The sequence below is a fragment of the Biomphalaria glabrata genome, chromosome 5, assembly GCF_947242115.1.
Source record: "Biomphalaria glabrata chromosome 5, xgBioGlab47.1, whole genome shotgun sequence".
NCBI lineage: Eukaryota > Metazoa > Mollusca > Gastropoda > Planorbidae > Biomphalaria > Biomphalaria glabrata.
Genome location: NC_074715.1, coordinates 15,408,319 through 15,425,027, shown reverse-complemented (window position 1 = coordinate 15,425,027; position 16,709 = coordinate 15,408,319). Strand labels below are relative to the sequence as shown.

At 33.3% G+C, this 16,709-nt stretch overlaps 1 protein-coding gene across 1 annotated transcript; it reads left to right on the top strand.

Moving 5' to 3' along the window:
* Positions 1–3,568: 3,568 nt before the first annotated feature.
* LOC106062363 (uncharacterized) lies at positions 3,569–16,671 on the top strand. The gene is made up of 7 exons (XM_056030084.1): positions 3,569–3,699; positions 9,619–9,717; positions 10,949–11,204; positions 11,965–12,047; positions 14,726–14,815; positions 15,768–15,831; positions 16,134–16,671. The coding sequence occupies exons 1-7, from the start codon at positions 3,628–3,630 to the stop codon at positions 16,178–16,180; spliced, it is 711 nt and encodes a 236-aa protein (XP_055886059.1). The 5' UTR covers positions 3,569–3,627; the 3' UTR covers positions 16,181–16,671.
* Positions 16,672–16,709: the final 38 nt, after the last annotated feature.

Genomic DNA, 16,709 nt, shown 5'->3' with positions numbered 1-16,709 from the left:
GAAAAACATGCTGGGAATTACTCCCTTAGAGCACGTGAGAGGAAGCGAGCAGTGGGTTTAAGGTTTCCTTGTCCCCGTTCAAGGACAGCCTTTGTGTCGGCCATGAACCAGTTATCTCTCTATCTAATCCTTGTCCCAATCGTCTTTCGTGCAGAACTCTGCATTCGTAAAGAATGTGGTCTATTGTTTCGTCGTGACTGACTAACCAGCTTCTTCGTAATAGGCCTACGCAATCTGCACTCTTAAAGTCTACGTGGTATTCAGGTTGGCAGAGACTTCAATTTGTCCTCACTAGCATTAATTAAAATGCAGCTGACAGCAGATGTGAAAGAATCACGAAGGTAGAGTGACATAGGCCTACATTAAGGATTCAAATAATTAAGAGCCCTTGACGAAGACAGGCCCAGACGACGAATAGAAAACATAATCTTCGGCATCTAAAACAATGCCTTAAAGCATTCTAGCATTACACACCGGCTACGCCCGCTGATTTGTTTCAAGGCTTTATTGTTTTTTTATACCCGGAACATCCCCTCCTTTACTTTTGTTGGACTTCCAATAAACGGGCCACATTTTAACGATCCCCTAAGATACTTTTAGCCCGTGAATAGTTGTAGATGTTAAAATGAAATGAATCGGCACGCTCTCTTTACTTTTCATCTTCTTCTTCTTCTCTATCCCCCTCTCTCTCTCTCTCTCTCTCTCTCTCTTCCCTTCTACCTTTCTCTCTCTCTCTCTCTTCCCTTCTACCTTTCTCTCTCCCTCTCTCTCTTCCCTTCTACCTTTCTCTCTCTCTCTCTCTCTGGAACCCCTTTTTAAATAGCTTGTATCGACTCACTCTGTCTGGTAAAAAGTTTGTGCACGTTTCTCACACACCCAATCTCGGATCAAGCTGAAATTTTTCTCAATTATTTCTTTTACCCGACAAAACAAGAATCAACGTAAAAATAAAAAAGAATCTATCAGTTAATGAGCTATTGTAATTAATTATTTTGTTTGGCATTCCGAACAAGTGAAAGAAATTTTACTTGACTGATGGTGGTAGCTAGCCTATAGCTTGAATTAGCCCCCGTTAATACTATGTAGGTCGCAGATTTAAAGTTTGAAGCTAACAATATTTAACTTTAAAAAAAAAACTTATAATTTCATACGCTACTCGAATCGCTGGTACAGTGGTTAGTGTGTTGGCTTGGCTTTTTTTTTTTTATTTATATAAATGCATTTTAAAAAAAGTGATCATTCAGATACCCCTTCTCTCCTCCCCCCCCCCCTTTTTTTCCAACTGGTTCAGACAAGTGATAGCATCATAAAGCATTGAGAAATTTAAAAGCATAAAACTGCGCTAAGCAAAAAAAAAAAAAATGGTAAAAATATTTGTAGTCTAGATTTATTACACATTTAATTACATGACTTAATACAAGCTTTCAAAAAAATATTTAAAAAAAAATGTTTTCCTTGCTTATTGCTGTTTTTCCACACTGCGCATGACTATGTTCTCTGCGCATGACTATGTTCTCTGCGCATGACTATGTTCTCTGCGCATGACTATGTTCTCTGCGCATGACTATGTTCTCTGCGCATGACTATGTTCTCTGCGCATGACTATGTTCTCTGCGCATGACTATGTTCTCTGCGCATGACTATGTTCTCTGCGCATGACTATGTTCTCTGACAGATTTGCTACTTTTGACTTGATTTATTGGAACGACCAGCAACGCCCCCCCCCCGGACACACACGCACACACGCACACATACTTTTTGTCGTCAATAAGGAGAAGAGATGTTGTAGTCAATGATCTCAACAAGCTTGTTTTCTTCGTGTCAATAGTTAGCATATTATATCATGGGCGTAGCCAGGATTTGTTTTTCGGGGAGGGGAGGTTTGGGGGGGGGGATTTTTTCTCCTCCTCCGAAATACATATATATTTATATGTGTGTGTGTGCGTGTACATAAGACGTTTATTGTACTCTAGAATAGGTTCTTCCTAGAGTTAGTAGAAAAAATGTAGACTCTCAGCAAAGGGGTCTGGGAGCCCCGGCGCCTAGCACTATTTCCGGTATTGAAAGCCAACAAAATGCATTTTCTGAGGTATCTACAGTGCATTGTCGTGCTATTAAAAAGTTTAATTTGAAACCTAATTTGCTATTCTTACTTACTTAGATCCTCAGGCGCTCGCCACTTCGGCGGATTGGGCGGCAAGCTGCTTCCACAAAAATCTGTCAATTGCAATGCCTGAAGCCTCTTATCCCTCCTGCTCTGTAAACCTCCATGAAAATGTGACGTCAATTTAAGTTGTACTAGGATGTCCCTGTTTGCGCTTTTTTCGTAAAGGCTTCGATGTCATCGCAACTCTTACTATGCGTAATTCATTTTGTCGGAGAACTTAAAACCTCCTTATGGCTATGATCATAGCATTTTGAGTGTGTAATTTGCTTTTGTTTATATTGAAGAGGTATTTTTTAGCTTCAAACTCCCTGGAAAGGGGGGGGGGGAGCTAGGGGTTTAAACTAAAAAAAACCTTTGGCTACTCTCATAGAATTTTGAGTGTGTAATTTGCTTTTTCTTTTGAAGAGATTTTATTTAGCTCTAAACCCCATGGGGGGGGGGGGTTTAAACCCCACTTGGTTACGCTCATAGAATCTGGTAACTGATGTATGGATATAGTCTTATATTGAAGATAGGGTTTTATTTTAAATTTCGGAGGGGGTTTTAAAACCAAAATCTTCCTTAGAATTCGGGGATTATTGTTTGCATTCTTTTTTTTTTTTTTTTGTTTGTTTGTTTTATAGAAGAGGGGGATTTGACTGCTAAATCCCTGGTAGGAGGTTTTAAACTTTAAACCCCCTTATGGTTGCGCGGGGGCAAGTGATGATTTAGTATTAAAATCTCACCTAAAATAAACAGAATCAAAGCAAAAATCAGTCTCTAAATTCCGATTCATGTCGGGGTGGGGTGGGGGTGACCCCCCTTGGCTACGCCCATGATATAGGTAGTAATAGGTACTATTTGCAAGCCTTCGAGTAGCTGGGCAACAGTGACTGAAGTTCCTCCTGTGTATGGGCGGCGCCTTCGGGTCACGGAGGACACGGTATGGTCCACTGCCGCTGCGTCATCCACTGATCCAAAAGTAGCATCTCTTACAAGAAGGTTTTGTTTATTGTTTTGGCCCTCAGTCTGTCAATGTTCCAAAGTTTGCCATCAAATCTGGAACAGAGACGCCTTAGGTGGATTTACCGATTCATAGTAATCATCATATTGTGATGAAAAGAAACACGTAGATCTACTTTTAGCAGCTAGGGTGTTGGTCTATTTTGTGTAAAAAGTGTCCAAGTCTACTTTATTAGATTGAAGGCCTTACATTACATTACCATAAATAAAAGTCACGAAACCTTTTTTTTTTCATGTTTGTCTGCGTTTTAAAATAGTTTTATTCTTGAAGATAAATTATAATAACATATTTAATGTGTGATTTAATTATGGTTGCTTTTATTTAAACAAACATAAAATAATTCAAAATCTAATAAATTCTTCCAATAAGCGAAGTGTTTGGGAAACACTGGCTAGGAGTTGGTCTTTAATGAAAAATCTGGCCTACCCGCGAATACACAAACAGCAACAAAAGAAAAATGGAAGTACAAACAGGCTGTGAAAATATGTTTACTAGCACTCCAAAAGCAAACGCCAGCAAAAATATGACTGTAAATAATGGGTTAAATTTTATGTTTGATAGGCTACATCATGATTAAAGTTTAAGTTAACTAGACTCTTCATTTTCTAGTATAAGTTCTAGAATTCTAGATCTATTACTTTAGTATTAGTATACTTACTATTATTATTATTAGAGTAGTTTATTTTATGCTATTCGGACACCTACCTATAGTAGGCTATAGCCTATAGTCTATAATTAGTATAGTTTACTATAGTAGGCCCAAATTTGAAAGTTTGACTTTGACAGCGATATGGATGACTACTTATATTTGTTCCTCAAACCTATATTTGTTATTATATTTAAGGTCAAAGAGGCAGTGTGTTTTCATTTAATTCAGACACATTTGACCCACATTATTTGATTCCGGACACCATAATTTATTTCGGACAGTCTCTATATTTAGGCATCAATAAACTCAGATTTTAATTCTATATTAACATTAACTAAATTTTAAGATCCCCAGGTATAGCCCCTCACATGAAATCATTATGATGTTTTCAAACTATGCATAAATATGAACACAAAAAATAAAAATATGAACACACTTATTCTACCAAAATTAGGTCACTGGAATAGTGATTTCTGCACCGACTTTTAGACTTATTTTATCTTTGTTTATTTTATGTGTGTTGAATGTTTGGGGTTTGCATGATTAGATGTGTGTTGAATGTTTGTGTTTTTTTTTGTTTATTAATTTAATAAATTTCTAATACAGATGATCTTTTGTAGTATAGTAGGCCCCTACAGGTCACTATCTTAGCCATTCTTGCCTAACTGAATCCTCTATATTCTCTCTATATAAATCTAGATCTATCTAGTAGGTCTAGATCTAAGCATTTAACTTCATTCAATGTACCAAGCTCACTCCAAACATTTGCCCATTTATTCTCTATTAAAAAAAAACAACAACAAACGAACAAATATAATATAAAATCATTTTTATTGATGTCCAAAACTGGCTGTCCGAAATAAATTTTGGTAAGAAAATTTAATTCGGACACTGTATTAATTTTGTTTTGGTATGGAATTAGAAAACTTGGCTTATGAATCAAATAAATTAGCTCCAAAAACAAAATAAATATTGCCAATTAGCCAATCAAAAAATATAGTCTTAACTCTAGGAAGAGGTAAAGTCATCCGGGTAACATAGGAAAAAACAACAACCTGACTAACAAATTTTGAAATTTGTTTTTCTTACATAAAAAGACAGTTAAATGGAAGGAAATTGGGTCAGAATCATTGGAAAATGGACAAGCACATTATACAGCGCGCTAGTTTTATAATACATATTAAAATAATTATTTAATGACCACAAAAAACAGCGAATGTCCGAATTCATGTAATGTCCGAAATAAATAAACTACTATATTATACTATCATCTAGAATCTAGATAGTAACATAGGTAGTTAGATAATCATAAGATAATCATACACTGTAACTGTAATGACAGTGTAATGAAGTGTAATGTAATGTCACCAATGTGAATTTCTGCTAGATATCTACTGTAATAACTGTACTACTATTATTTATTATCTAATCTATGACTATACCGGTACTGATATAAATATTAAATATATAGATTAGATCTATTAATTATAAGTTATAGTTATAGATCTAGACTAGTCTATAACCTATAGCAGGGGGCCAGGGAGTGGGCAACTTTTTTCTGCAGAGGGCCGCAGTTAACAAAATTTGGGGACTGGGGGGGTTGCATATATTACATTATAATATATATATTTGCACTCACAATTGAGGAATTATAAAAAGACCAAGAGTTGGCAATTTCTTAAACTAATTTTACGAATGATTTTTTAAAAATTACATCTGTCTTTTTACATTACTAAACAACATTTCCCCACCAATATATAAATATAGTTGTACTTAATCAAATGTGTATATAAAGTATATAACTGTTTACTCTCATGAATAATGTTCTGGAACCATGGAACTAGCTTACTAGTTGTTTTCTTCTGGCTGCTGTCAAATTACAGTCAATAAGTGATCTGATACTTTGTTTTTTTGACACATCAATAAGCTGCGACCTGTTCTAACAAACAAAAACTTGTTCACAGATGTATGTGGTTTCAAATAATGTGAAAGTTTAGCAGCAAAGTTTTTTAAAGTGCGGGTATACAGCTTCTGGCAACTATGAACTCCTGCGAAAGAACTGAACTTTTCTTTCAGTTCATAATTTGCTTGGAAGTATGTCATCTGGAGCTGAGTCATTAAGTGGTGAGCTGAGGGTATTGAAAACTGGTTCCAAGTTACTAACGTCTTAAAATTTGCTTTCAAATTTCACAATCAAGGAATGCAAATAAGTCTGAACTTTTCAACCATTTCACTAGAAATAGTTTCACCTTTCAGCTAAAAAAAAATATATAAAAGCCTAATTTCATTTGCTGGCCTCAAAAAATGTTTGAAAAAAGTTGAGATGCACATACATTTCATGTGCAGACTACAAATTGCAATGAATCCGATGATAAATATGAAGTCTGTCTTCAAACTCTTCATTAGAAATATTAGTAACAAAGTCACAGTCAATGTCCTTCAAGGAACGTAACAATTTTTTCCATGAGATTCCATATTTTTCTAATGCTAGGCCAGCGGATACTACCACTGTGTTACCGAACATCAGAATGTTTTGTTTCTAAATCTTAAAGTAATTTTCGGAACTGCCGGTCTTAGATAATTGGAGGTCCTAGGCGAATTGAATTTGGCGGCCCCTAATGAAATAGAAATATTTAAATTAACAGCGAAAAAAACTAAAATTTTGCAGCTTATTAAACACCTAGTGCACTTTAGCAATAAAAGTGAGGACAAGTTTCGCTATTTCTTCTCTTAAATAATGAAATGAATTATACTGTGCAGGGCTCTCAACGATGGTAGGCCATGATGCATAATTTATCTAAACATAAGGCCGACTTGATACCATCAATCTATATTACGAAAAAGTAGATATTCAATGCAGATTTATGTAAACTTTCTCGTAATGACTTTAAGGTTAGGATAGTGCTCTCTATTTTATTACTAAGTCTGATTTTTCTCAGTCAAAGCATGTTTCCATCAGTTGTTACCTTTGCCATCTTGTACAAGCCAACACAACACTTTCAACACAGTTCTTCATAGTGTTGAATAAATACTGGCCTGGGCTTGTGTCCTTGAATTTTTTTTCAAAATATTATAATTAAAATACCCTTCCTTTACTTTGAACTTTTTAGAAAGACGTTTAGAGACAATTTTTCTTTAGCCTTTTTATTCTAAGTGATAAGTATTAAAGTGTAAAAAATGTAATGTGATTTCCTTAGGTGTCCGCGAGCCGCATAAAACACTTCGACGGGCAGAATGTGGCCTGTGGTCCGTAATTTGCCCACCCCTGGTCTATAGTAATAGTGTCTATACTATAAAAGACTACTATACTGTATATTTAGTATACTAAGTATACTTTCTATACTAGTAGATCTATTAGTAAAATAGTATTAAGTATACTATACCCTATCAGATGCCTATCTATATTATATATATAATTATAGTATATTATATATATATATATATATAGAATATAGACTCAATATATCTATATTATATATATATAATTATATTATATATATATATAGAATATAGACTCAATGAAGAGAAATTTTCGCTTAGGCCTAGGGCCTAGGGAACACCCCCTATTTTCTGACATTAACAAACACCCCCACAATATTTCATTCTTTGTTAAAATGAGCCTCTATTGTGATAGCTATGACGAAACTAGTCTATTTTTTAAAATTTATACTCCATTTCTTTATAGTTCAGACACATTTTATTTAGTTTACTCTGAAAAATAAGGGTTTTATCAGGGTTCAAAGAGCACTCTTAGGACAAAGCCATTTTTTTTCTCCTAGGACAGAAGGAGGGTAGGTCCAGGGTGAAGGAGATTTTTTTTAGAAAATTTAAGTATCAGCTAAACATGAACTATCTAAAATGCTTCTAAATAGGCCTAAAAACACACACGTCATAGATCTAGTCTTTGAGTAAATACGGGGTGTTCCATAATATTTGTTTGTCACAATTAATTACACTAACGAACAGTCTTTATCACTATCAATGACACTAATGAATGCTATTTTATTGTTGAAAATGTATATCGAAGGGAGGTTACTCAAGACCGGGAAATGGATATTTCTTTGATTTATTTTGTATCTTTAGGTCTAACATTTTCTTACTTAATTTTGCTTTTTGTTTTAGATGTTAAACCAAGTGTTATGTGAATAAGTAAAAAGAATGGGAATATTGCTAAACATAGTGCTAATGAGGGGTTGAGTAAGGTATAATGTGAATGAAAAAAATAATGTTTTCATAAGTGGCACAATCCTGCTCTCTCTCTCTCTTTGAAAAGTGACACTAATCTGTCGGTCTTGAGTTGGTGTAAAAAGAAATGGATATTAAAATAAAAAAATTGAAGATAATATTATTTTTAAATACAATAACATTATGAAGTGTACAGAGCGGAGAATGGTGTTTGTTAATGTTAGCGCTGGACCTCATTGGCCTGACCCTCTTCAACATCTTATCTTATATAATACTGACGTTACTTCAAAAAAGAAGATGATTACGTCCTACGCATCATGCATTTAGTCATGCATATTAACCAATGACTTAAATTCTGCCAAGTCACTGGTTTTCCTGGCTAGCTCAGGCAACCCATTCCATACTCTAATAGCACTAGGGAAGAAGGAGTATTTGTACAAATTTGTCTAAGGCTTTCTAAATTTAGTGATTTTACTAAAGGTGTTACTCTAGTCAAATGTGAATATTCGTTTGTTATGAATCTCACTGCTCTATTTTGTGTCTGTTCCAGTTTCTTAATGTTTTCTTGAGTTGAGGGGTCCCAAACGGAGGATGCATATTCTATTATTGGCCTAACAAAGGTTAAATAACATTTTAGTTTTATGTTCTTATTTGATTTATAGAAATTTCTTTTAATAAACCCTAATGCATTGTTTGATTTTTTTTTATAGTTTTATCAATATGTGGATTCCATGACAGTTTTTCATTTATTATAACACCTAGGTATTTTGCATTTTTAGTCTGTGTTTCTGGTTTGCCTTGAATAAGTGGAATTAATTAGTTTTAGTTTTTTTGTTACTCTTAACAACTGACATTTTTCTGGGTGGAAAGACATGCTCCAATTTGATTCCCATTTCTGTAATTCATCTAATTCTCTTTGTAAAATATCTGTGTCCTGTGTTGTTTTTATTGTTCTATATATTATGCAATCGTCTGCAAATAATCTGACTTTTGTTCCTGAAGTAATGCAATTTGGTAAATCATTTATGTAAATTAAAAATAGTAGTGGACCTAAGACTGTTCCCTGAGGTACACCTGAGTTTTACTGTTATCGGTGTTGATTTAGACCCATTTATTATTACAGTTTGTTCTCTCCTTATCAGAAAGTCATATTTTATTGTAACTGTACCAAAGCATAAAAAAACAATGTAGCTTTTTTTATTGACAAATGGATGACGAGTTTATAGATGTTTGTAGTTTTTTCCAAGGACTAACCATTACGGAGCTATAAAAATTCAAATGTAAAAATTGCGGCGGCAGCGATTAACTTGTTCGTAAGAGGGAAATTACCATATATAGAATTTTAGATCTAGTATTAGATTATTAGATATATTATAATTTTTATATATATTTCAGTATCTAGTCTAGATATTTATATCTAGATCTTGTCTATATCATCAGTCTAAATCTAAATAGTGTTGATCCAATCATCAGCAAGTCTTTAGCCTTGTAGATTACCTGAAGCTAATAGATCTCTAAGTCTAGAAAGATTTAGATACTAAGATGTTAGATCTAATTATAATTCATACACTAATATAATACATAAAAAAAAGTTCATTTCCTTTTTTATTCTAGACAGAACGTCATGAACGCAAAACATTAGGAACACTTCAAGCTGAGACAGTTCCAGAAAGCAAGCATCATACTCCCTTGCCAAAATGTAAAGACACAGTTGTAAGTAAAAAAAAAAAAAAAACAAATAAAATATTATCTCCATCTTTACTTGTCATACAAAGATAAATGTGTTTAAATGGTTTGAATAGTTGATTATCATTTCAACAATTTGTGTTGAACTGCCTACAATGGGTCATATTGTAGGCCATCCTCTTTCCAATTTTATTTTATTAGCAATCTCCTTGGATTAGAATTTATGTTCATTTGCACTGCCATTTTTTCTTCTGTATGAACACTCACAGCTTAAATTGGTGTTACTGAGTGTGTGTGTGTTTCTAAGGTAACAGTAAGAAGAAGCTTGCGCTAGGCTGGTGGCTATGCAGTGGGAGGATGAAATTACAATAGGGTCTCGCATAATATGAGAGACATCTCCAGGATGTCGGAGTGTATAAACGTTGCAATTGTTTTAACTCTTTCTACTCCGACACTATTTTCCACATTTGGACAGAATAAGTTATATAAATTTTTTGTTTTTTATTTGAAAATGATATATATGGTATAGAATTCTTTTTTATATAGCACAAAGTGATTTTTATAAAACAAAAAGTTATTTTGATATTAATGTTTGAAAATGAAAACTTACACAGACTGTGAAAAATTCTCCTGGATCTAGATCGTGACCTGATCTTGGAAAATTTTATGATCCATATTGGAAATAAATATTTTTTTTATCATATCCGTAATGTCACTGAAATTTTTAGAGAAAACTCATCTAAAACACATAAAATGGAAATTTTTATCTAATCATCCATGTCACTTCTATTAGAAAAATGAAAACTGACCACCATGTACACGTCAACAACTATAGATCTATATTAGATCTAGCTGACATAGAACAACAGTTGGATTATCCAAAACATAAGATTATCAAAGGTTATATGTACTGCAAAGAATTTAGACATGGCCACACCCCTTAATAATTTCCCATTTTCAGGATGAGATAATGTTTTACATTTGCCAACTTTGTTTGCTATCGTATAAGACGTACCAAAAACTTCTTCACTAAACAATATGGCAAATAAACTGTTAAATGGTAATCACAGAAAGACAACCAAGAACGTATCACCAATTAACACATCAAGAAGCACATGAGAAGGGGACACACACTTGAAGCTAAAGCATACATTGTCAACGTAGCCTAAGATTACTGAGCATATAACTTACTTATTTTTAAATAAATTGTGTAACCTTAACACCTTTTAAAGTTGTTTTTTTCCCCATTTTGGTGCAGGAAGGCAAACACAAGACTAAAGTATATTATGGTGAAGTCCACTTCCCTAGCACACCCCACCTTGTGAAAGTCTATGAAGATAAAAGAGTGCCTGACAAAAGCTCAATCACTCACTGCTCCAGAGGCTGCCAAACAGATCCTTCACTCTTGAATGATTTAATACAAAAAGAACTTGAGAATCAAATCACAGATCCCAATGACAGCGGCAGAGTGTCTGGATTTATCAACCAGGAAGTTCACGACCTGATCGCCAAAGGTGATTTAATTAACAGTAGTAGTTTCGAGTCACCTTACTTCTTGTTTTTAAAACCTTGCTGATTAAAACTGGTTATAGCCTTTCCTCGCATCCTCTATTCTTACCACCATAGCCTTGGATTGTCTTTTTTTTTTTCATTTTTCTTTCATATTTTGGTTATGTATCCCCTTCAGGGCTCTGCGATTTGACATTCTTTCCTAACCAACTTCCTTTTTTTTTTTAAATTACATAACTATTGTATAGTCTTGATGAGCATCTTATTCTTACATTGCCCTCCTCAAAAGTCATATTTTCAGAGCAATCCTTGAAATGTTTTGAAAGGTTCATGATCTGATAGGTATTGTATTAAAGCAAATTTAGGATGCATTGTTGTTAAACAATTAGTTTAATAATAGTATCCACCCCTTCAGACTTATATTTTTATAGAATATCCTTGAGAAAGCCTAAATGATATTAAGCATCAAATACATCATAATCTTTTTTTTTTTTCATTACAAGAAAATACAAGTCACCAATTACAAAAACATAAACTTTCATTCCCATAATGATTAATTTGTTGAGGAGATATTAGCTTCTGTAAATATCTCTTTTTTTTTTATTTGTTTGTTGTGGATTCATTATGTAAAATGCATAGTTGTAAGGCCAGTTTCCTTTATATTATAAAGATTAAAATTTTATTATATAAGAAACTTTTGTTCATTCCTATATTTGAAATTGGAATCTTGTATTTCCAATGATGAAAGCTTGTTTTTGATTACAGAAGAAATATCTGAACATTACTGGAAAGATTTGGCAGAGGAAAGACGAAGAGCATTGAAGGAAGCCTTATCTGAAAATGAAAAGGTGAGCCAAAGATTTTTTTTATTATCTAGCTTCATTATATATGTCTTGAAAATGTATCTGGTGTGTTTTTGATGCATCTGCACTAACAGTAGCAATATTAATTTTCTGTGTAGCTTTGTTATCGTTCTGCTAGCTCTTGGCACTTATAATATGTTATTAGGTGTTTAAGGACTTAAAAGTTTATCGTTAAGCCACATACCAAAAACAAAATGCATTGCTGTGTATGTATGTCAGATCAGCTACTTTCCTCTCTGCCAGTGAGGGCAAAATGGTGTCTGAGTTGATCTTTATAGTTCTTGTGTCTTTGATTCCCCTTCTGACTCATTGTGAATGACTCCTAGTTCTAGTAATTATAAGTTCATCTTACTGTGATGAATTGATAATGGGTACATAGTAATGTCTTCTTTTTACTCTGTAGCCTGGTTATTTTCACATGCTTCACTACATTGAAGAAAAACATTTAAGACCTATCTGTTTTAAACCTTTAAGATTAGTTTGTCATTTTATCCTGTATTTTTGTTTGTAATGTTATCAAAGCGCCTTGAGCCTACATCCTGTTTATTAACAGCACTCTGTAAAGAAAATTATCATTATTATCATTATCATCATTAGAGATTAAGGTTTACATATCTATAGTCTTTGCTTTACCTTTTTTTTTTAATATTCATTGTTATCTGTTTTTTTAGTGGATAAGTTTCATTCTTTCACGCTGACAGATACTAAGGTACAAAAGTTTTTAAGTACCTATATTTTGTAGCTGCATATATCTTTCAATGCCATTGACATACCAGCTATCATGCCGTGTTAGCTGAGTCAGGGCCTGTCTTGCTTCTTGCTGAATCATTGTTGTGAGGCCTAAGTTAAACCTAGCTTTTCTGAGTCACTTTCTCCCTAAAAATAATTTAATATAAGCTTATTGTTGTCTATTTGTTGGCCTATAAAGGGGTACAGTTCATCATGAATCTAGTTCACAAGTGTTGGGAAGTATCATTTATATCATTTATTTTCTGGCAATGTGTAGTTAAATTAGTCTCCCTCTTCAATTTCTTTTTTCATTTGGATTCAAAAAGCTGGGAAGCATGTGTTTTTTTCTGAATTCTGTGGAGGGAATTCTGTACTTTCAGTCTATGTAGTAATTATAATTTTAGAAAGAAAAAGAACTCTAATAAAGTTGATTCAATGTATGCTGCCACTATATACTCATTACTTGCTCTTTCAGTCCTTATTAAGCAAGAGAAATAAAATTTTAAAATTATGAAGTGTTGTTTAGGCATACATATTAACACTGCATTTTCATGCAAAATGTTTTCCCAGTATAAGTGGTTTATTAGTAAGTACATCAATCGTTGTAGGTGTAAAGAGAAAATGAGTTATTCTTTTAAGTACTCATGATACTATTGTAGATTTTTTGAATGTCACTTTAATTTAATTTATTTCATCCAGAATTTGGTAAAAGTAATGTTGTTTTTTTTTATCTTTTTGGTATTTATATTAATTTTTTATTATTAATAATTATTATTATTTTTTTAGTAATTGTGACTTTAAGTTTCGTGCTTTATGTATTGTTTCTACTTAGTTTTGTAAAGCATTATGCTAATACTGTCATTTAAAAAAATGTGTGCTGTTTTCTTCAGCTGTTGAGCACCGCCGTACAGGGTGTTGGTAATGTTGGGCTGTAGTGGAAGTAGGGTCTGCCTAAGGTGGATTTGGGAGGGGCATTCAAAGAGGATATGGTTTACAGTCTCAAAGGGGTGGGCGCAGTGTCTGCAAATGGGGAGTTGTGTGGAGTTTATTTTATTCAGATGGTAATTTAATAGTGGTGTGTGTCCTGTTCTTAGTTGGAAAATTGTAGATTGTTCTTTGCGGGGGAGGAAGTTAATACTGTCCAGTTTGTTAGGCAAAGTCATTTCTTTGTACATGGCTCTGCCTTTGTTTCCTGATGCCCATTGGTTGAGCCACTCCTCTTTGTGATTGTTGACTAACATTGACATTAGGTTGAGGTAGTTAACAGGTCTACCTGGTTGTTCTATAGATGAACCTGCCTTTGATAGCTTATCTGCCTTTTCATTTCCCATGATGCCACTGTTGTGTGATATTGATATTTAATTTTGATATCATTTGATGGATTATCACAATTAGTGTTGTCAACTCTCTTGGGCTGTTTGAGGTGCTGCTGTTAAGTGCTTGCAGAGTAGATTGGAAGTCTGTAACTCAAATATAACAAGTATTAACAGTTATAATGCATAGAAACTAATTTTTTTTTTGACATTACATTATAAATATTATATACAAATATTCTTGACTCCCAAAACCTTTTTCCCATGTTTGAGTATAACTGTTATGCATCAGAGGTTTGTTTATCTTTCCTTCTCTTAGGTGAGTAGCCAGCCAAGGCTAATAAACCCTCCTGTCCAAAGCTTACTGGTCTAGGCACTAGTTACTCACCTTTGCCCCTTCTCCTGTAAGTCATAACAGTTCTTCAAGAGTAATTCAAGACCCGATATCTGTTCCATAAGGCCAGAAGTTATACTGGTTGTTAGAGGCTGTTTGAGATGCAATCATTTTAAGCAATTTAAAGGTAGTGCGCGAATGTCTATAACCATTACTGCGTCAGGTGATAATAACTTACGGAAATGGTCTACATCTTCATATATACCAATAATTGTTTTTCTTTGCAGCTCTCCACTGAAATTGATTTGCTGAAAGAGGAAAACAACAGACTATCCCAGATTGCTGTCCAAGCTCAATCTTTAAGAGACATGCTAGATGTAAGGAATCGCTTTTAGATTTTTTTTTTACAAAGCTTATATCAACTCACTTTGTTTATTTGTCTGTATCTGGTAAAAAGTGTGTCCATGTTATTGCTCCTACACCTATTCTTGAAAAAATTTGAAACTTCGCACAATTATTCATTGGTATAGACAAGACATGTATCAAAAAATAAAAAAAAGGTAACAAATAAGATATTTATTTACTGGTAATTAATTATTTTGTTTGATACCAACAAGGGGAAACTAATACTTGATTATTGACAGATATGGCTAAATTTATTTGATTTAGTCTTCTTAAATAATTGTTAACATTATTTCATCCTAACATATTCTCCAATCAACTTGATACATAAAACAATTATTTATTGTACCTAACAAAACATGAATCAATCAACAAGAGTACTCAATTAGTCAATTAGTTATTGGTAATTTATTATTTTGTTTAATATCAAATAATGGAAATAACTTGTACATTATTGATATAGTTTTAAGGGCTGAGCTCTTCCCCTTTAGATAAGATTGTGTTTTTTTTTTTAAAAGGATTTTTTAATATTTTGCTTGTTAAGCTACAGGAGCATTTGTACTAGTTATGTACAATGTTTGGGGTATATCAGAAATATACATTAACAGCTACAGTTTAATTTTTTTTTAATTGTAAATAATTTTATTGTATACTGCAATAATGCCCAAATTACAGCCTGCGGGCTACATCTGATGGCCCCTTGATATTCCAGCACACAGTGCATAATGAAGCTAAAGTGGCTCAGTGGACTCAACTTTTTTGTGGTGATCCAACCCATGACATGCATGTTGAAATTGATTTGGTCTCCAGTCTAATAATGAATGCGCACCACTGGTCTACTATTGATTTGAGTTTTTTTTTTATTATTGGTAGTTGAATTATTAGTTTTTGTTGTTAAACCTTTTTCCTTTCCATTTCTCTTTTTAGGGCATGATATCAGATGACGATCCTGAAGAAAGTGTTTTAGAGCAAGATTCAGCTCTGTCTAATGGTAAGTCACTCATTTTATTAATCATTAAAAATTAGTAATAGTAATAATATATATATATATATATATATATAAATTGGCAAAAAACAAACAAAACAGTTTCTTACTTTTTAAAATGCTTTTTTGTGTCAATGGTACTGTTACTGAAGGAAAAAATAATAATTTTTTGTCTTAGTTGTCTGTGATTTGAGTTTTTGGTAATCAATAATTCAATATTTTGTGGTTCAGTCACAAGAAGTTTGAAATAATGTTCTCATTCTCACTTGTAGTTTCTTATTAAAATTCTTTTGTTCTTTTAAATTTAGATTCCAAAGACCCAGTAAGAGATAAAGGCCAGCAAAGCCAAGAGTAAAGAGACTATTTGTCATTTACATGAATGAGTGTTGTTTTTAAATTTAGTTATATGATTTTTTTAAAAATATTATATATCAGTGCAGAAGCTAGTCACATTATGACCACTCCTACAACCTGGACCTAAGATTGAAAAGGTTGAATGTTTGATAGAAACTGCTTGCAGGTGTGAAAATGAACTCTTGAGTTATCAGGTTGTACTTTTACAAATGAGAGCAATTATGAAATAAAATGTATTATGTTAATTCACAAAGTAATGTATTTGTTGACATTTTTGTTCAGCATGTGTTCAAATAAGGAGGTGCTGTGGCTGAGCAGCGAAGTGCCTGGCTTCCGAACCGGTGTCTGAGGTTCGAATCCTAGTGAAGACTGGGATTTTTAATTTCGGTAGTTGGGGAAAAGTAAAGGCGGTTGGTCCTTGTGCTGGCCACAGTAACAGATGACCTTTACACCATCTGCCCTGTAGACCACAAGGTCTGAAAGGGGAACTTATGTGTTAAAAAAAAATTCTGGCAAACTTAAAACAAAAC

Bases quoted from the DNA above. Each gene is read 5' to 3' on its own strand.
- LOC106062363 (XM_056030084.1), top strand. From the start codon at position 3,628: ATGGAAGTACAAACAGGCTGTGAAAATATGTTTACTAGCACTCCAAAA. The intron at 3,700-9,618 runs GTAAATAATGGG...TTTTTATTCTAG, and splicing joins ACGCCAGCAAAAATATGACT to ACAGAACGTCATGAACGCAA. The intron at 15,832-16,133 runs GTAAGTCACTCA...TTTTAAATTTAG, and splicing joins AGATTCAGCTCTGTCTAATG to ATTCCAAAGACCCAGTAAGA.